Source organism: Convolutriloba macropyga, chromosome 1, assembly GCF_964194025.1.
Source record: "Convolutriloba macropyga chromosome 1, txConMacr16.3, whole genome shotgun sequence".
Taxonomy (NCBI): domain Eukaryota; kingdom Metazoa; phylum Xenacoelomorpha; order Acoela; family Convolutidae; genus Convolutriloba; species Convolutriloba macropyga.
The window spans coordinates 1,339,491-1,361,774 of NC_134468.1; the positions used below are offsets into that span (position 1 = coordinate 1,339,491).

The window sequence follows — 22,284 nt, forward strand, 5'->3', positions numbered from 1 at the left end:
TGAACTTTTACCTGAACATACCTTAAATTTACCTGAAAAACACACCTGAACAGTTAAGGTAACATTACCTGAACTTACCTGAAAAACGCGCAAAAATTACCTTAAAATTTAAGGTAAAAAGACCTGAATAAATACCTGAAATTTACTTTAAAATTTCAGGTAATTTCAGGTAATTTTACTTTAAAATATCTTAAATTTAACCTGAACTTTTAAGGTAAATTATATTAGTTAAGGTAAATTTACCTTAAAAATAATGATAAAAAATTAAAGTGTTTTTAAGGTAAGTTAGGGTATGTTCAGGTAAAAGTTCAGGTGGTGCCCCCTTAATTTTTCAGGTAAATTTCAGGTAAAAACTAACGAATTTAAGGTAAAATTAAGGTGCGTTAAGGTGTGTTAAGGTAAAGTTCAGGCAGGGCAAAACTACCTGAACCGGTTCAGGTAAAAAAATTTCAGGTAAAATTACCTGAAAAATTAAGGTAAATTATATGTACACAGTCGAATGGGGGAAAAAGTCTTAGCTTGTTCATGAGAATCTTTAGTTTTTTTGATGACTAGAAAGGGTGCATTGCTGAGGCCCACGAGGGAGCAGCACGTAAACCAGAAGGCAGTCTAGACGTCAAAGAAAAGAAATAGACCCAAAACGCTAAGGCAAAAACAGGATGGGAGCAGGTAAAAAATTTTCAGGTAAAATTATCTGAAAAATTAAGGTAAATTCTATGTACACAGTCGAATGGGGAAAAAGTCTTAGCTTGTTAATGGGAATCTTTAGTTTTTTTGATGACTAGAAAGGGTGCATTGCTGAGGCCCACGAGGGAGCAGCACCTAAACCAGAAGGCAGTCTAGACGTCAATGAAAAGAAAGAGACCCAAAACGCTAAGACAAAAACAGGATGGGAGCAGGTAAAAAATTTTCAGGTAAAATTATCCGAAAAATTAAGGTAAATTCTATGTACACAATCGAATGGGGAAAATGTCTTAGCTTGTTCATGAGAATCTTTAGTTTCTTTGATGACTAGAAAGGGTGCATTGCTGACGCCCACGAGGGAGCAGCACCTAAACCAGAAGACAGTCTAGACGTCAAAGAAAAGAAAGAGACCCAAAACGCTAAGACAAAAACAGGATGTGAGCAGGTAAAAAATTTTCAGGTAAAATTATCTGAAAAATTAAGGTAAAATCTATGTACACAGTCGAATGGGGAAAAAGTCTTAGCTTGTTCATGAGAATTCTTAGTTTCTTTGATGACTAGAAAGGGTGCATTATTGAGGCCCACGAGGGACCAGCACCTAAACCAGAAGGCAGTCTAGACGTCAAAGAAAAGAAGGAGACCCAAAAAAGCTAAGACAAAAGCAGGAAGGGAGCAGGAAAAGAGGAGCGCAGACGGCAAAAAAAAAACGAAAAAAGAGCGAACAACGGGCGAGGCAGGCGAAACAGAAAAACAAAACTGTTTAAAACCAAACCGCGTTTCAGGTTGTTTTGATTTTAAAGAAATCATTGTTGCTTGAAACCGTTATGTTGAGACTTCACTTTTGGTGTTAACCTCTAAAACCATTAAAGTTTCCAACAATACTTGGTCAAGCTAGAAACATCAGTCGGTTAGTGGATTTTAGTGTAATCCAGTTTAACAGAGATTTTTTTATGCAGGAATAATAGTTTTTGATTTAATATATAAGGAAGAGTGATTGGATTCAAGTTGATACACTTTAAAACCACTTTTAAACTTTCTTTAAACCGTTTTTCTGAAACCAGTTTTTTCGGTACCACTCGGAATCGATTTGTGAGCATCCAATACATAAACAGAGGCGAGTGAAAAATAAAAATACCAATTTTTGCAAAATTGGTGCGTTACTGCCTTTTTGAATTTTTTTGAGCACTCACTGAAAGTATTTTTGGTGTTTGATGTAGTGTAGGTGAACAAATATTTGCTCAAATTGCTTCATATAAATATCATTGTAATGCTCTTGTAATAAACTTCAACATTTCGTTTGATAATTTTACTAAATATGAACAATTATGTACTGCAGAAAGTTATTTAAAAAGTTAAGATAAGTTAAAGTAATTTTACCTTAACACATTTCAGGTAATTTTTTACCTTAACTCAAGTTAAGGTGAAGTTAAGATAATTGTTACCTTAATTTGACCTTAACAAAGGTTTACGTTAACTCCGTTAAGGTAAATTTAATGGAACTTTTTTTAGTGTGTTACTTTAGATTAGAATAAATGAGCTATATGCAAAAAATTATGGAAATTGAGAAATCACGACGGATTATCAATATTTTGATGGATATAATAACTCTGAGAGGTTTTTTAATTACTCATTAAAGTTGCGGTTAAACAAACAATAGGTTTAAGATTTTTACAAAAAAAAGCATTTGAAAAAATTATCTGTTCACCATCTCAAATAATTGTGCTGGAATTTCTTAACCAACAAATATAGAAATATAAGTTAATCACGGACAATTTGGGCAAAGAACAAGAACTTAAAAGAACACGTTTTGTTGTTATATCTACGTTTGTAGGGAAAATAAATGCATTTTTTAATGACAGCTACTTCAACAGCCGCAATTTGAAGTAAAGTAGTATTAGTTTCACTCTCGGTCATATTTTTTGGTTTTTTTTTCAAAAGTTCATAAAAAACTTGAGTCAATGAGGTGAGTAGATAAATCAATCCCATATCGACTTCTGTTTTTTTTCAAACAGAGTGTAGATTTCTGAACACTCTGAAATAATTGAAACAATGAAAACTCGGAATAACAAGATTTTTCTTGTACGAACAGTTCTCAAAAATTGGTTTTTCAACAACCAAAACCCTGACAAATTATCATTCTTTCATATCAGGCATTCAATCACATACATAGCTACTCCTTTAGTGTCGTTAAGCTAAAAGGTTCGTTTTTGATATTTTGATGCCAAACTGTAGATTTTAATCTGTTATATTTGGCCAAATTTTGTGTCACGAGATAATATTGAATGATAATTTTTCTCAATACTACTCAGTGATTTGACAGCGACATATGAACCTGTCATTTTACGACGTGTTTGGGTGATGTTGTACGCTAAATGTTTTTGGTTTTCTGTAGCAATTCGAAGTAGAATTGTTATTTTCTGGACGTTTTTGATCATCTAAAAAATGTTGGCTTGCACATTTTCAATTTTGAGAGAGCAAACGAATTTCAAATAACATTAAGGAAAGTGACTAATGCTTAGCTTTAAAAAAAATTAGAAAACCCGTTCTTCGATTTCTTCAAATAAATCTTCTGTAAAATCACTTTTAAAAAGAAGTATTACAGAAAACCGCAATTTGCTCGTCAATATTGTGTTTTTGTTTGTCTGTCGCTAAAAGCGTTGTGTACGTTCATTTCATTTCTTTCCCATTTGCCATGCTAAGATTCAACATTTCGAATAGTTAGTTGCTTCTTTTTAATGGAAGTTATTATGAAAACGAAAAATGTTTACTAGTTTTTCCGGGTCCTTCCCATTTTAGCCTCCCCCATGAAATTATAGCCCCCCATTATGGCATAATTACCACGATGTGATATCCCTGACCGCAGAGATACGTTTCGTGTCACAAATCCACTTAGAATTTGTAGAGTGGATTCGAGGTGCGAATCCAAGTTTTAATAAGTTGTGGGATTACCACTTTTAGATTTATTTGCAATCGTGATGCGATTACAGACAAAATTATTGAGTGTGGAATTCCTCTTCGAATCCGATAGGATCGCTCTTAGTGTAAAACAGAGTAGATTAAAGCAACTGAATTCAATGATGAGATTCTAGAGAATGAATAAATAATCAAAAGTAGGAGATATGAACAAAACTGAAAAGTTGACTTATTAGTCAGCGGTAAATTAATTATATGTGAAATATGACTTTTAGCCTGACAAGGGCAAACTTAAATTAATTTAGTACTAAGTAATCAAACATGAACTTAATATGGTACAACCGTACCACATATCCTCTGCTCGAGAGAAATTTTTAAACTGCAATAGTGTAAAAATTTGGAATAATAGTAACATATGTACTGGTTAGTAAAAACAGTAAATAATGTCAGTAACTGCAAATGAATGATGAAATAGCAATGGAAATGAGGGGCTTATGCTTGAAGAATAAAATTAATGTAAACGCTCAAAATTTACTTGAAATCTTAAACATAAAACATAAACTAAGGCACAATCGAAGTGCGAATCCCCGAAAGTAAAAACATACAGAAGATTGATACATAAGCAGCATCAAATTTAACTGAAGAAAATGAGACACAAACGCAAATAAATAGTGAACATTAACACAAAATGAGCGCACAAGTGGTACGAATCCATATTTAAATTAAGAATGGACAATTAAATAATTCAGAATTAACACAAGCAACAATTTAACAAATTGAACATAATCGTTTGTATTTTAAATTTGATTTTCGGCGTCAAAGATGCTCATGCTTATCTCTCTGGTATAATCCTCATAGTCATAGCTCTCGGGTGACCATGTTCCAACTGGAGGGGGTGCAGGAGGACTCACTACTTGTAACTCATAATAGGTCGCTGGTGCAGAAGGTTGAGCTGCCTCTTCTTGGATTATTGTCGCAATTACTGGATTGTCAGGCTTTTGTTTCTTATATGCAGGGGCGGCAGAGTCATCGCCTACTGAGTACACAGAACTTTCGAAACCGAAATATTCGGGGGCGCGTCGAGTTCTTTTATTTCTGGATGTTGAAGGTGAAACGGCGGAAGATGTTACTGAGGACGCAGCAACAGAAGAAGCATTTGATGTGTTGAGGGTTGCAGAAGTATTTCTGGAACGTTTGCCTCCTGCTTGTGGTTTTTTAGGTTTACGAGATGCCATCGCCTTTGAAATATTGCTATTAGCAGACGACACTCCCGAGGCCGCGTCTGATTAGGTCGGGCGGTGACGAGTTTCGATTTCCCCACTGAATTTCTTTTAGAGCTCTTTTGTGTGCTGCGAAATCTTTTCCTCCGTGGTTTTCTCATAGGGGAGAGGAAGTCGTTTTGCATACACCCAAAGGTCTGTGTTGCGTTCAGCGTGAGTGCCAAATTTGGCGATGTCACTATTTCGTACGCAAACTTCGGGTACTCCAGGTTCTTTAATAACTGTAGTAGTATCAGATGTTCGTACGACTGTACTATCCGGTGCCAAAGTTTCCTATAATCCATGAAGGTCCCGTTTTGATCGCTTCGTTACTTTGCGTGCCAATTTGAGATCAGGTGACGGTTCGGTCCGAGGAATTGGGTTATTCAGTTTGGGATGCACAATGAAACGGGAAATGGACTTATTGTGATCCCATTGTAGCGGCGTCCCGCATCCACTTGTGCTTTCTGCATTGCCTCTTGTATGAGGATATCACTACGATCACCTGTTACCCAACCGTTTTCGTCAAGGTAATCTTCTACTGGGACGGTATCGGCATCTAAATAGTAGTGAAGAATATTTTCATATGAGAGATTAGATGACTTTGGTACTGTACTTAAATTAGGTTTGGCTTTCTTCCAAAATGTGCTTGGAAAGGTGTTACGTTTGTTGTTTTTTGCTTGCAAATACGTAATTGATAGACTATTGACTTTATTGCTTCTTCAATTGTAAATGATTTATTTATATTATCTAATTTCATTAAGCTTAAGCGTCTTTTAATTGCTTGTATCAAACGCTCTACTAATCCTATAGCTCTATGATCATTAGCAGGGGCAGTGAGTAGGTTAATGTTATGTTGTTTACAGAACGTTTTTACTTTGTTACCGATTAAGCAACGTGCTTGATCTAGTCTAATATTTCGGGGGACACCGTGTATGTGAATGTAGTCATCTAAGAATTTAAGAACGTTTTGTCCGTTAGCTTTTTCAAATACTTCTACAGTGGGGAATTTTGAAAAACGATCAATACATGCAAGAAAATAAATATCTTGATCTTTTTCATTTGTAATGAGTCATCCAAAATCAATGTGTATTTCTTCATTAGGCTCTGTACATGTCTGCAATGGTTTCCATTTAGACGCCGGAACAACGGGCTTAAGATTCTTACAAATATCAGTAAAAGGCTTGCACTGAGCCGCCTTGTCGAGGATTTCTCGGTGCATATACGGTCAGAACGCGTACTGACCGAGTGTTATCATTCCCCAACTACCAGGGTGTGCTAGATGAAGGCTTTCCAAAACTGCGTCCTGAATAGAATGGGGAATTGCCACCCGTTCATCTATACAGACACAACCCGAGCGGACATGTAGATCTCTCCAATAAAAGAACATGTATGGATTCGCTTCCTTACATCTTTGGGGGTTGTTCTGGAGGATGCAATCACACACCTTTTTAAGGACGGCATCTTTGCTTGTTAGAACAGCCAAGAAGCCTTTAGTAAATAACTGTGTTAAGTTATTTTCAAAGACTTCTTCTTTCGACAAGTCCAAGTTTGGGGAATTTTGACCCTCGTTAGATGATCTCGTCGTGTTCACTGCTGAATTTGGGGTAGATTGAAACGTGACTCGGCTGTGTGTAGGAGGAGTTTGTGGGTTGGATGTTATGTTGCTCATTGTGTGAGTGGAAATTGTATGGAAATGTGATGCGTTTGTAGGGATTTCTGAATGAGTAGGGATTGAAGTTGAGTTTAAAGTATTATTTGAACTCGATTGGAATGGTGCTGTGCTTGCAGAATTCTCAAGAAGCAACTGAGTTGTATGACGATTTAGGGCAGAAAGCAAATTGGAATAGTTTGTTAAGCGAGGATGCGAGGCACGTGTGGAATGTGTGTGAGTGACGCTGTTAAAGTGCTGTGATTGGCAGTTTTGTGGTGTGGTATTTACGAAAATTGCAGCAATAGCGTCAAGAATGCGGGTAATTGTTGCTACCGCAAATTCCTCATCATATTTGTTTGTAACTTTTGCTTCTTGATTTGGTTGACGGGAAATGTAATCTACCAGCCCCATTTTTGCACCCGGTATATGTTCGATGTTAAAATCAAAAGGTTAAAGACGATCTATCCAACGTGTAAATCTACTATGGTAGGATTTGTTTGATCGATGTTCTTTCATAATTGAAAGTAGTGCTCGATGATCAGTAATGATTGTGAATGATTTGCCAAACAAATAATATTTAAAATATTCTACAGACCACACAACCCCTAACAATTCAAGTTCATTAACACTATAACGTTCCTCGTTTGAATTGAGGAAACGAGACGCGAATGCAACTGTATCCTAACCTGTAGGTGAGCGTGGTTCTAAAGCTGCTCCTAGTCCCGCTCTAGAAGCATCGCATTTGATTCGCGTTTCCAAGTGCGGATTATAGTGTGTATTTTCTGTTGCATTTGCGACTTTATTTTTAATTGCTTGGAAATGAGTTTAATGTTCAGCATTCCAAACAAATTTTGTATTCTTTTTTAGTAATGGTCGAAGAGGGTGGCACAATTGTGATAGATTAGGAATGAATTTTCCTAAGTAATGAACAGAACCTAAAAATGAAAGTAATTGTTTGTGGTTTTTAGGTGCTGATAGAGAAGCGATTGCCGCTGTTTTTGACTCAAGTGGTGCAATTCCTGATTAATTAAATTTATGTCCTAGCCATTCAATTCCTGTTTTTGCGAAATGACATTAAGGTAAGTTTATTCGTAAATTATCCTCATCTAATTTTTTTAAGCATTTATAGACTACGTTTAAGTGGTCTTCTTTAGAACCACGGCTAACCACTATAATGTCATCCAGAAAACAATAGGTATTTTGGAGCCCGACTAAAGTATAATCCATTACTTTCTGGAATGCTGCTGGCATATCAGTTAATCCGTATAAACCGGTAATAAAGCGATATGTTCCAATTCTCTCACCGCTAATGATATTGAAGTTACAATGCCGAGCCGTTTCCGGGTCTAATTTGAGTTGACTGTATGCGTACTTCAAATTCAAGGTTGAAAAATATGCTGTTTCTTGTGATTCATATGTGTTCAAATTTTGTTGAATCGTGTCAATTAAATTATCAATATTTGGCATTTGGTATTTATTTTTATGGATAGATTTATTTAAAATTTTGGAATCTAGAGCTAGTTCAACTGTTTTATCCCTTTTTACTGTAATTACTATAGGTGAAACAAAATTTTTATCTGAGCAACTGTTTAGTTTTATGATGTGTTTTTCGTCAAGTAGTTTTTTTTAGTTCTATATTAACTAGTGGTTGTAAGTTAATTGGGACTCGTCGTCCTTTTTGATGTGTAGGTGTAAATTCTTTGTGAAATGTTGATTTCACTGAATGTTTTAAAGATTTACTGATTCGGGTGACGAGATCTGGAAAATCAAATGCAATCTGATTCTTGATTAGGCATTGGTTTTGATCAATATTTGCAACTTGTTTCAACTGAGTAAGAGAAAAACCTAGCTTTTGAAAAAGATCTCGTCCAATGATGGGTCTGTGACCGTCTTCCACCACTGTTACATCAACGCCCGTGGCTATCCAATCATTACATTTGATTGATGTATTGATCACGCCAACAATCTTGATTATATCGTAAGAGTTTCAAATCATCTATTTCTGGTGACTGTACCCAATAGCTTTCATTGCACTCGGACACTACTGTGTCTGCTAGACTTTTGTTTAAAATAGTACACACGCTTCCCGAATCCACCAATGCCTTTGTTTTTGTATTCGCAACACAAATTTCTTAATTTACTGGTTCCACCTCACGAACGTTATTTTGAATTGAAATCGCCGCTACACAATTATCATCGTAATCATCGTAGTCCGAGTCATAGTTCGCGTCGTAGATGCTCTGCTGTGGTAGAAGTTTATTTATATTGTTGACTTGGTCGGCCGCTGTTGCTGACGTACCTACTGTTGCCGCCTCTGAAATTGAGTCATCTACATAATTTACTCTGCGTTTGGGTTTAATAGGTTCTTTGGATTTTCGACAAACTTTTGCAAAGTGGTTAGCGATTCCGCAGTTTTTACAGTTCTTTCCACGGGCAAAACATTTTTGTCTATGAGATGGGGACCAACCATAGCCACAATTTGGACAAATTGTTGGCTTGACAAACTGGTTTGTCGACGCTCGCGACCTATTCCTCGATCCCTGAACATTATTTATCGTCTGACTTGTAATTTCATTTGTAGGTGTCGAAGCTGGAGATCCAGATATTTTAAGTTGATTTTGTATTCCCATTTGAATGTTCATAGCAATTTCAAGAGCGTTTTTAGCCGTTCGTGTTTCTTTTAACAATTCCCTTTGGATTTCGCCATCTTGCATATTAGCTATGAAGACGTCACGAATGATCGACTCCTCGTGGCTTCCTGAATCGCAATTCAAAGATAATTCCCGAAGGCAAGCGTAAAACTTTTCCACAGGCTCTCCCTTCATTTGCTTTCTAGTGAGAAAAGTGTAACGATCAAATGTGATGTTTCGTTGTTTAGTAAACACTCTATCAAGATTTTCCCAGAGAGCCTTTGTTGTTACTCGATCAATCTGGATATTTGGTTCTTGGGAACCAAATATTCGTCTACCCTCCATCCCCAAACTGAGATACGTTAAGGAGACGGCTTTGTTATCACACTATTTCCAGGGTTTTTCACCACATAGTATACCTAAGAGTTCTATTTTCTGACAATGGTTTAACCACGAGTTCTTCAACTGCTCATTACGGATTCAACGATCTCGTTCGCTTTGAGCTGTGCTGTTTTCAACGTCAGCCTCATATATGGGCTCTGGAGGTAGAATAACTTTGTCTGGCGGATCTCAAAGAAGAATATCAACCGAAATGCCTTCTTTAGCCATTATAGCTAATTTCAGCATGATCTGCCATCGATCCCATCGCAATGCAGGTTCAAGTGTTGGTTTTTCCCAAAAGGGCTCGATTCCAAGGAGTGCACGTTCTTTAGTTGCTGACTGCGCCATGTGATATCCCTGACCGTAGAGATACGTTTCGTGTCACAAATCCACTTAGAATTTGTAGAGTGGATTCGAGGTGCGAATCCAAGTTTTACTAAATTGTGGGATTACCACTTTTAGATTTACTTTGCAATCGTGATGCAATTACAGACTTAATTATTGAGTGTGGAATTCCTCCTCGAATCCGATAGGATCGCTCTTAGTGTAAAACAGAGTAGATTAAAGCAACTGAATTCAATGATGAGATTCTAGAGAATGAATAAATAATCAAAAGTAGGAGATATGAACAAAACTGGAAAGTTAACTTATTAGTCGGCGGTAAATTAATTATATGTGAAATATGACTTTTAGCCTGACAAGGGCAAACTTAAATTAATTTAGTACTAAGTAATCAAACATGAACTAAATATGGTACAACCGTACCACACACGATATGGGGCTATAGGTTATCTAACCACTAAGCTGGTGGGCTATAATGGGAAAGACCCGTTTTTTCTACGATTCAGCCTCCACTTTATCCACTACGCGCGCTCATAGTTTTCCCTGGTCACCTTGAGATCTTATTTCATGTTGCATTAAATTAAATTTTATGGTACGTAGTGACGCAAAAAGTTACAATCTCTCGCAGTCCTTGAAAGAATTGTGAATTTAAAACAAAGTTGACCTTTTTGGTTTTCTTCGATGGTTGTCAACCAGATTGCAGAATTAACCATAACAGGTGCTGTTCACTACGAAAAATGGGTATGTTAATCGTGAACATAACTGAGTGAAAACATGACTTTTTTCACTCGTTTTCGCGGATAAAAGTGACCCATGTTCATGATTTTGAGCATTTATTTAGCCTGAAACCGTGTTGCTTGAATATATTTAGTAAACAATTGAGACCAAATTCAGAGTTCTAATTGTTTTTGTGAACAGGGATATTAGTAGTTGCAAAACTGCTGACTGTTTTCTTAACCGACAATTAGTTTTGCGACAGACTTTTTTTTGAAATTGATAACAGGTAGGGGCCAACGAGGCTCTCTTTCACTTCTCTCTAATTGATAATTTGTAACTATCGCGGTTGGTGACCGCTGGCAACAGTGACGGCGTGGACAAATGTAATGACGAGAGTAGATCTTAAACCATGGTCGTGGAAAATAATGACAAGTTCGATTAAAATATCTCTAAAAATGGACTTTTGTCGCGTAATTTTAGTAGATCCGAGCAATATGTTAATCACTTAATTAAGACACCAGGATTACTGCGAACGGACTCAGGCAATCGGGTCTTCAAATTATGAGTTAATAATATATTCAGTCTTGGTTTCCCTATACTGTTTATTTCTATGTCCACTTAAAGGCATGGTTGTACGAGCTTCGATAAAATCTCTACACGAGGCTAGGGGTCTGTGAACAAAACTTACGAATTCTTGAACACTTACACATAAACTTATTTGTAAGAAATTTTTCACATTGTAAGAAATTTTTCACATCTTTTGCATTTTTCTCGCGTTGAAAAAGTTGAAATAATTTGAATTTCAGGTATTCAGTGGTCGAAGAACTGAACACAGATTCCAACAAAGATGGACAAGGAGATAGCGGCATCTGGCACGACTCACTGGACGGCAACAAGCCAGCGGACCAGGAAGACGACGACTCTTCCAGCAGTGACTCAGACGTCGGCGACGAAGCCAGTCACTTCCCAATTCTGGATCCCTCACAAGATGCAAAAATGTCAGTCAACGAGATCTCTGTATATGCACACTTCATAAAAATCGGGGACATTGACACGAAGAACCAGAGGTTCTCGGCTTTTGTGGAGTTAATTGCCAGATGGGTTCCGGAGAAGAATAAACTGTTCAATGACTTCTTCAAAATGTGTATGGAGCATCCTTATGTTGATGTAAGTTGATTAGTGCAAATATTTATAAGCTTATAAAAAAATACCTTTTTATAAGTGCTGGATCAGACTTTCCCCGAAAACATTTTTTGATTTTCTAACTACAAATGAAGCCATTTAGATTTCAATAGGTAATGGCATGTGTGGCCCAATTATAGGGCAGGACTAGTTATTACTATTATAATCAACCAATGTTTAGTAACATGTCATAAGTAGTTCAATGAAGAGTTCAATGAAGACTGAAACGAGAAGAATTCTGAAACTTAAGGAGAACAGGACTGATGTTATAAAGAGTGATTGAGAAGAATGAAGAATTCTTCAACCAAAAACACACTTATTTGAACCTTTAATGAGCAAAAACTTTTGATTCCGAACAAAGATTTGTATTAATTCACGATCTTGTTGTAAAAAAAAATGTCATAAGGATAATACATGATATTGGTGGAATTTTAATGCATTGATTCTCCATGTGAAATGTAACAACAAATTTGTCCCTGTTGAAATTAACTTGGAGTATAAAGCTCTCACAAAACTTAAACAATTGCAGTTTGTCATTAGAAGGCAACATATCAATTTTTGATTGTCCTAAGTAAGAGATACAAATTTTTTGCAACGTTGAAACAAATATGCGCTTATTTATTATTTGGTGAATACATGGTGTGTGATTCTAGTCAAAATTTGTCCGGTACAAGGTAAGAAAACAGCTGCGATTCAACTAAAATAAAGAAATTAAACAATTATTTCATTGCAGAGATTATGATGGAGCATTACAAGTTCAATATGTAATATTCTTGACCGCTTCCTAGACACTTCTGTTTGATGCTGTGTTGTCGCTTATTAGTTTCTACTGGCTATTACTTGATCTGTTTCTAAATCTGTAAGTCTATGATCAGCTCTCTAACTAAACGCAAATTAAAATATCCGACGGAAAATTTCCAAAAAAGAGGGGAAATTCCGTTTTTTCCTCAAAAATTTGTCGAAAAGAAACTTCTATCCGTCTTTCTGTTTTCTGCTGGATAGAACCTACTGTACAAAAAGTTTTTTCTCTGTTTCAAAAATTATTTTTGAGAAGTGGAAGACTTCAGGCAATTTAGAGCTTGCAAAATAAAAAAATCAATTTTGAAATTGTAAAACTAAAAGCGAAAAATTATTCTTTTCTACTTCTAGATTTGTTTTGCAAAAAGTATTTTTCATTCAATCAGAGCTAACCATATGAGTATTTTCAAAACCTCAGAAACAAAAAAATAAATTTAAAAAAGCAGTATCATAAAAACGAACACCAAATCAACTAAACTCATTATTGAAAAAGAAGGAAATCTTATCTTTTTCATTTATTTTCTTTATAATGTCTGAGCAGATAGTTCGAACTAATCTTCTCTAGTATAAGTAAAAACAGTTGATATTTGAAGTTACAGAGTTTTTGGTTTGTCAAGATTGGAAAATTAATAGAAGTTCACTATTTTTTTTAAATGAGGAGATTTTTTTTCAATTCTTTTTGTTTCGAAATTGCTCTTCGAACTGATCATTTCCAGGCTTTCGGCGTTTCTGTAAGTTTAAAAACTTCATAATTCATTGATGGCAAAACTCTTCATATGAAGAACAAATATTTCTTGTGAAAGAAAATGAAATAGTTTTTTTTTCAGCACTCAATTTTATTGCGTTTTCCTATTTCGTTAAAAATACTCTCACTTAAAACTTTTTTTTGGAAAAAAGCCGAAAAATTAAAATTAATGATAACCAATGTTTCTCAAAGCTACTAGATAGGAAGTTTAACAAACAGCTTTCAACGTTCCTATACATGAAAGCTACTAGAGGCAGAGAGCAAAAGTTTTAAAAAGTCAGAAAATTAATTAAATTGGAAAGTTCAGCTCAACCTTTCAGTTTTTAAAATAATCAGAAACAAAACTATGTCTATTTAATCTGGCTTGTATGGGTGTGCATGTTTTTAGTGTGCGGGGTATGTGCGTAAGTGAGAGAGAGAGAGAGAGAGAGAGAGAGAGATAGAGAGACAGAGGCAGATAGAGACAGTGTGAGAGAAATATTTCCGTTAAATGTTACATAATTAAAGGCAGAAAACAAAAACTGGCAGTTTTCATAACCATTTAAAAAATTTGCTTGAAGTTCTCAAAAAGTTTTGGTTGTAAATATGTCCAAAGCCAAGCCTGTGTGTTTTCAAATGTCAATGATATCACATCTGCAAGGTTTGGAAAAATTAATAATGCCCTTATGCTCATTAAACAATAAAATTTTTAACTCCTTCGAAAAGTCATTTTCAGACTTTACTGTCAATTTTTCTATTAGCGATGCAATTGCATAAAGAAGTCCAGTTCTAGTTTTCTGGAAAAAGGCAGTCAAGTCATATATGAGCGTTGACGAGTGTTGAGTAAAAATGATATGACAAAGCAAAAATTTTACAAAAGATTTCTTTCTGGCAGTGCTTTTGTATGTGTTTGTGTGGTTGTACGCTTGTGTGGGTGTTTTTATCGGTGTGCGCTTTTTTATGTTTTTATGTGTGTGGTATGTGTGAACGAGAGACTGAGAGAGGGATAGTTTGTGTGAGAGAAATAGTGCATTCACATGTTAGACACAAATAGAAGCCGAGTGCACATGTCAGAAAGAAAAAAGAACAAAAAAACTGTTTAAATGTTCCTACAAACTGCTGCTTTAAGTGTGCCCAACACAAAAACTCTTAATTCAAATCTCGCTGACGACACATCAGTGTGAGACTTCAAAATTTTAATTGTGCAATTTTGCTCAATTGAAAAAAAAATTTCAAAACTTTCAAATATTACGTTTCAACGCCTAATGTCAAAATTACAGTTACCGACAAAATTGCCTCAAAAAGTCCAACCCTATTTTTTTAGAAGAAACAACAAAGAAGATCTAGATGAACAGTGACGAACCTTGTCTAGTGACCAATTGACAAAGAAATTTTAAATATATATTTCTCTTTGGTGTTGGGCATTGTATATGGGTGTTGGTGTTCTTTTTTTAATTATTGATGTGTGTGTGTGTGTGTTTGTATACTTTGTGTTTGTATACTTTGAGGTGTGTGTTTGTATACTTTTTCAATCTCTGAGGTTGTACTACATTTATCTTTCTACAGTTTTTCTTTTGAGAAAAGACGGCATATTTTTTTTTGTTTCAAACAGTACCACTAATTTTTTTTTCTGAAGTTGTTTTCCTATCGGGGCTTCATTTAAAAAATTTCAATTGTTTCTACCGCTCATTGATGTTATCGGAATGAATTACCACGAGCTAGTAGATTTTTGTTTCCTTATCTAGAAGCGCCATCTGTGACCAGACGGACTGAAAGTTGTAGTAAATTTTTTCTAATATAGCAGATTTGACCTTCGGTTTTTGCAAATTTGCAAATTTAAGTTGAACAATTAAAATTAGAAAAAATTGTGAGAAAAAACTTGTGTAAATTTGAAATTTTGATATGACAACTGGAAAGGGTAATTCCAAAGTAATTTTTAAAAACTCTTTAAGAGCAGCTTTAAGATCAGAGCAGCTGATGAAATGTATATTTGAGCAAATTGAGAATACCTTCTAAACTGGAATATTTTGAAAGTTTAATTTGTTGTTCGATCATAAATGAAATAAACAAACCAGAAAAAAGGTTTTCTTTCAGTGTGATGTTGTGTTTCTCTATTCTTATGTTTTTATTTCTCATTTCTGTTTTCATAAAATTCTTCAACTGAGTTCATACATTTTTGGTGCTATTTGAGAATTTTCCTGAAACTACATCCAACCGAATTCTAAAGAATCAATGTGGTCACAAAACGTAAAGGTAATGTGGGGGAATTTCCGCTGAAAATCCCGCTCAACTTTGGCTCTTGTTTCTTATCCGTTGCCAAACTACAGCTCATGATAAATTTGGCGTGCAGAACAACTTTTTACCGGGAATACCACTATAGCGTACTACTGTCTGTGTAAACTAAGTGATGAGTGTTTGTTGAGTTTTCAGTTCAAATCATAGTAAGTTGAGTTGACACAGCTTTCTATCTGGCGGTCTGATCAGAACCTCTTCGGTAGCATACAAGGGGGTGCTGTTCAACCCAAGAACATGACGTGAACAGATCTTCCATCACTCCAGGGGGGGGGGGGGCTGGCTACAACAAATTTTACTCTACTTAGCTTCTTTGTCTTATAAGAACCAATTCTGTCATTACTAAGCTTCTTAATGTACAATTATGTGCTAGGCTGACGATGGTCGCAACGGAATCCGCAAAATAATTCCAAAAGTGCTCATAAACAACCTGGAGAGTTCTTCCCTGGAGAAGACGACCTTTTCCATGAGACCTGCAGGTGCTACAGACTACACGTGTGTGAGCTATGTTGAGATGCACAAGATGGTGAGAGGAGTTTTCTACGAGAGATTGGAATTGCAGAGCTTCCCTTTTGATGTACAGGTGACGTCACTTTTGAACCTTTAATCTTTTGAGCTCTCTTCTCTCTTGTCGAATTGATGGCTGAAGCTGACACTGATCAGACATTATGCCTCTTTTATTATTACCTGACTAGGGTCCTCATCATTGTGAGAACGCACAAACTCCCCCTCACGTGCTTTGTAACTGGGGGTGTATAACTTACTGGGGGGGGGGGGGGGGGGGCACAAACGGAAACGATCCAATATTATCCTCATTGTGAGGTTTCTCATATTTGTTTTCTCGAATAGGACATCTGTCTGCGTATATCTCTGGACCACTCCTCCCAGAGCCACTTCCGACTCTTTGTGCCGGAGATGGACTCTCCTGCTGGACTACTCGGTGACTCAACCACTTTCCAGGATGACCAGGAGTGGGTGTTACGCAGACTAGTGGCCGTAAGTAGATCCAAACAATCACCATTCAGCGAAACTATTGGCAAACCTAGCCTAACCAGTGTAACCAAATTTGAACCAATAGAGTATTGTTGTGCAGTTTGAGGAGTTCGCTGCTGAAATTTGTCGGAAAGGGAAAAATGGAAAAAGTGACTAAAATGTGGCTCGGGTGATAATATTTCTATTAATGAATGGCTCGGGTGATAATAAATCTAGCCAAAGAATCTGTTGAATCTTCAATATAAGGACATAAATTTAAGATTTTTCTAGAAGAGTGGATGATTACATGAAGATTTTAATGCCTATGAATCAAATGCTGTGCTCCAAATTGTAGATGTTCAATAGCCGCGAAGAAAAATTAAGTCTTTAATAGTCACACAGCGTTAGCTGGGGCTATTGTTGGCCTTCTCTTGGTTTTTTTACAATTCAAAAAATTTTAATTGTATTGGGGCGCTGTCTTTTTACGACTCGAAGACGAGTATTGGAGAAGTCCTTTTTTTAAATCAATTTTATTGGAGTGATTTTTGAAGCGGGAAATGAAACGCGTGAAAAAATTTGGAGTGATTTTGGTGCTGAACAAAAGTGAAGAGCGGAGCGAAAAGAGAGTGGTTTTTGTTCATACCCCTGTTTTTGAGAGAGCGAGAAATTGATGTGTGAAAAAATTTTCTCTAATCGAGCGAAATTTTTTTTTTTCACGTGCGGCATTTTAAAGCAGTTTTTTTCATTTCTTTGGTTAAGAGGTCTGGTTATGATTTTGATTTAATTTTAGGCTGGTTTCGGTAGTGGTTTGAAGGTTTCTGGAAATCCATATGAATTTTATGATAATTCGGAGGTTTTTAATGTATTTTGCTGATTTTCGGGCTAATTTTTGCGTTTTTTTGACAATTATTTTGTTTTACTGGCTCAAATGGGTATTGAAGAAACCCCTTCTACTTGAGCAAATTTATGATAACAATTGGTTACAGTTTTGTGGGTAAGAAGCATTTTTTTGTTGAGAAATATGACAAAAAAATGGCGAAAATTGGAACTATTTTTCTTAATTTTTTGCAGTTATTCCTTTTTTCCTTTTTTAGCTAAGTTTCTTTGCCTATTATGACTTTCTATTGTTTTGCGAACATCTGGATACCCTATTGGTTGAAAGGAATTTTTCTTTGGATTTATATGTTTTTGGAATATTAAAAATTTAGTCATTTTTTCCTTTTTTTCAGTGAAAGTTGTTTTTAAGAGCTTTTTTTTCATAATTTTAGCCTAAAGTATTTTTTCATAATTCACATAAGTGGTTTTTGTAAGTACTGGTTGTTTTGATGGAATTATTTTGGCAGAGATAGTTTTTTCGGGATCTCAATTTTGATCAGATTTAGAACAAAATTTGATCAGATTTTTTATCTTATTTTAACAGATTTGATTTTATTGTTTTTACTTTTTTGTTTCATGGTTTTGTTTCAAGATAATCATAAATTAGTGAAGGCACGTTTTGTTTGATGGGTAGTTGGATGGCGTTTAAATGGATTTTTACTTCGAGTCGTTTCCGGAATTCTTCCGGCTATGTTTTTTAAGTTCTGTTCACACATTTTCATGATTTTTGAAGTCAAATTCGAGTAGTGATTTGGTCACGCCGAAACAGGAAGTGGAGCGAAAAAGCGAGATATCATTGCACCAAAGCTTAGATAATGCAGCAGCTTTGTTAGCTTAACATACCACAAGCTGGGTTATTACAGTATGTTTACTCGATTTTTCGAAGACATTAGCCGCGTTATGTCCGCTTATACTATTGATATAAAAATTAGACAGAATTTTTCTGAATATTTTTCATGCCATGTGCACAAAATCTTTAGTTTATAAAATCGTTTGTTTAATCATCCTTTGTCAATTGGAAGTAAGTGTTTTCCTTAGTTAAATAACGCACTCAGTTATGAAAAATCTATCAGCAAAACGTTCCGATGCAGTCAAATAAACCATTCTAGATTAACCTTCTCTAATTTCATAATCAGAGTTTGACTGTAATAATTAGATTTGCTAGTTTATGCTTGGTTTATTAAATAAATATTCATCGCTACGTTTTTTTTAGCGATTCCTATATTCTACTTCTACAAATTTTTGCCTTTTTCATTTTTAGTTTCTTAAGAAAGTTACTTTTTTGTAAATCAATCTGGTTTTACCTACTGCTGATCACATCTCGAAACTTTTATAATTTTTGAAGCAATCATTAAAAGATAGTGCTATTGATTAACCCATATTTCAGTCTATTCTAATTTGTGGAGATTTTTTTTAAAAAATTCTACGATGAAGGAATAAATATCGATATATGTTATTCTACAGTCAACAAAACAGTCAACAATCTTTTTACAGTCAATAAAATCTTTTTGAGTGCTTTTCACTCGTTTGAAACATTACAAGTAAATCATTCTTTACCACAATTGTAAGTGGAAAAATAAAAGATTTTTGTTTAGAGGCAAATGCTAAAACTTTTTTAATAGCCGCACAGCGATAGCTGGGGCTATTATTGGCCTTCTCTTGGTTTTTTTTATTTCGTCGTCATGATTTTTGTTACGACCATATGACGTCACAGCCACTTTTTGTTCATTCGTTCATGCAATTTCAACTGAATTGCATGCGTGACATCATTTTTCGCTATTAGTGGAGCGAGTTTTTTTTGTTCATTCGCGTGATTAAATTTTTGGTCACACTTGACTTACCTCACTCTCAAAAATGACTTCCTCACTTTGAAATTGACTTTTATTTACTTTTATTCAAAGAGATAAGGTCAAATGGGTCTGTGTCACTCTAAATGAAGGTTATTTGAGATCAGCTAATAGAGGCAGCAATAACTTATACAGATTTTTAATCAAAATATACCAGATCAGCCTTCTATGAAAAGACAATTTTTTTTGGTCTGTCTTTTTTACTGTTTTTTAGACTGCCGATCTACGAATCTATTGCGGCTATTTTCTGGCAATCTGCCAGCTATGTTCTAAAGTTTCTACACACCTCCGTCTCCATTGTTCTTCAGTGACTGGGTATAATTTTGTGCAGCTCATTTTGACATCACAAAATTTCCTCTGTTATTCATGCAGTTGTCAGCTGAATTTTGTTCTATTGTTCCAAAAAATGTGTTCATAATTTGTTTCATACTGCCGCCAATGACAGGACTCTGCTCGAATTTTTCCACCGCCTGAGTCATTTTTTTGTTATTTCTATCTGACACTTTGAGAAATCTTTTTGTTTAAATTAACAAAATATGCATAACAGGCGCCATAGAGCAACTTGGTAAAAGAAACAACGAAAAGGGGGTATAGAGCGAATTACGTCGGTTACTTTATGCCTATTGTTTACAATTGATTTCAATGCATGAAAGCAAGCTCTTTGTTTGATTCCTTCTATTGGCAAAAATATGAAATATAATGAATATTGTTTTACTATTGATCAGCAAAAGAAAGTTTTTGTGAGGAAAATTGATTTGAGAAAAATTTCTTAGCAGAGAACTTTAAAATTTTCATATATTTAAAATAATTTATTGCTTTATTCCTTTAAGGTTTCGATTAGTATGCTTCAAAAAAAAATTGGCGCTGATAAACGTGAATGGTAGAAAGTTTAAAAGTATTCTATTAAAAAATGCCAAAAAAGGAGAATTTGATTGCGAAAATATAATAAAAGTCAGAAGAATGAAAGATTTCTTTTTTGTCGTAGAATTTCATTCTAACAATTATCTTCACTGATTTCAAAAAGATAAACTGAGAATTTAGAGAAACATCGGGAAACTTAGACTTGTAATTGTTTAAGTTCTATAAACCAAGAAGAGTTAATCTGATGAACTTGAATGCTAATCTAATGAAAAATAAGTTAGCATCCCCTAGTTTTTCGTTATAAAATCTGTTGTTGACCCAATATCAATCAACCCTATGTTCCAAATTCGAAAACGTTTTTTTTTACACAATTGGTCCCATAGGCTAGTGGTCTTGCCTACTAAAAAATTTCTGACAAAATGTAACGGTAACTTGCCACATAAACTAAATGTATAGTTGATGAACTCCATCCAAGTCTCGTACGAAAAAAGTTGCCATCAAGTCATTGGCATCTTTTCTTCTTTTTTGTTAACGCCAAAAGAAATTTCAATCATAGCTGAAAAATTTTGAAAGCATATCACATTTTTAGAGAACTTTTTTGACCATGAAACCTGGAATGCGTTTTGTCGATAATAAATTGGGGTATCTAGCAAATTTAAGTTACGTAATATTGGATTGTTAAATATATGCAAGAGCATTAGCCAATGGCTCTTTGCTGTCTGTTTTTTTTGAGAAAATTTGATTGCAAGATAGAGTAACAATGCGTCAAAAATTAAATTTTTGCTTTGTAAAACTATAGATTGATGACTCACTTTTGACGTTAAATATAATAACGGTGACTAAATTGAACTCACTTCTGTTTCTTCAAAGCAAAATCAAACTGTTATATTTATTTTTATGTTTTTTATTTCGGAAAAACTAAGAATCTACTGTATTCAATCTAATGTCTCAGTCTGAACATTTCTTGACTGATCTGACTTATAAATTTTCATATTTCGCAGATTTTAAGTAAAAAACAGAGTTCACAAGAAAGGGGCCCCAAATTGCAAACCCTTAAAAAGAACCTTGTACCTATAGGTAACTATAGTCACATTTGTGAGTTTAATTCAATTTTTAGTTTTTTGAGTTATTGACCCATGTCAGATCATGAACAAAATAAGTTAACTCGGAAATTTTAATATTTCATTATTTAGTGGAACAACATGTTTATTTGATTGCCGTAGAAAATTTTCGGCAAATGGTTTATGCCACAAATCTAAATCAAACCAGATTTTAACATTTCCCAACTTTTTTCTTTGAGACTAACCAAATTATAACTGAGTTAATAACACCGCTATATCTCAAATTTATTAGCAATAAAACATTAATAATTGGGACACTTCTATCAAGGGCATGCAGTAAACCTTTGAAAGCGTTCTCTGACGTTTTTAAAATGGGGTCGGCTCGGATGATTCTGGTTTGAACTGCGTTATTTTTTGAATGCTTGATTATTACAGAATTTTTAAGTCTCGAAAAAGTTAAGTCACGAAAGAAGCTGCGTGGAGCGCTATAATGGACTGGAGTTCTCATTTAACCCATCCTTCTTTTGGTAATTTTTTGGAATAATGTTCTGCTAGTCTTGTATATGCCAAATGGAATTATATTTCTCGTTGAGCATAATTACTAGGTGGAAAAACCATATTTGGAAATTATGAAATATAATTTTTTCCAGCTAGTTCCTTTTTTTGTGATGTGATTATAGAGGACCAATGAAATTGTTGTTTAGGTTGCACATATACTTTCAGTTTTGCTTTTATATAAGCAAAATTGAGTTCGAAGTCGTTAACTCGATTTTTTTTTAAAATTTATGCTAATATCTCTATTTCTTGAATTTAGAGACGAGCCAAAATTTTTGGTTCCAAAAAAAAATTAAGTACAAGGGGTTGAAATTTTCGACGATGCTTACGGCAAAATTATCCAAAAGTTTATCTTCCCATCTTGTTTTTCACATTTTGGCATCTTCGCAAGAGTGTGAAATTTTTAAGTGTTTTCAAGGATTTTGATAATTTGTTACATCGGAGCCACAATTTTCTCAGTTAATTCGAAACGGGCCTAAACTATATATCAGTCCTTAATTGTCAGATATTTTTTGCTAGGGGACTCATTAGTCACA

General features: G+C 34.9%; 1 protein-coding gene across 3 annotated transcripts in view; it reads left to right on the forward strand.

Annotated features, from left to right (window-relative positions):
• The window catches only part of LOC142344642 (uncharacterized), a 54,071-nt gene that overhangs the window by 12,873 nt on the left and 18,914 nt on the right, over positions 1 to 22,284 (forward strand). For 2 of the 3 annotated variants that reach the window (XM_075396459.1, XM_075396468.1), the window contains exons 3-6: positions 11,387 to 11,747; positions 12,416 to 12,436; positions 15,950 to 16,159; positions 16,426 to 16,572. In XM_075396459.1, the coding sequence (XP_075252574.1) occupies positions 11,387 to 11,747; positions 12,416 to 12,436; positions 15,950 to 16,159; positions 16,426 to 16,572 (739 nt within the window). The remainder of the gene's footprint in view (positions 1 to 11,386; positions 11,748 to 12,415; positions 12,437 to 15,949; positions 16,160 to 16,425; positions 16,573 to 22,284) is intronic. The other variant, XM_075396477.1, reaches the window with a different exon arrangement.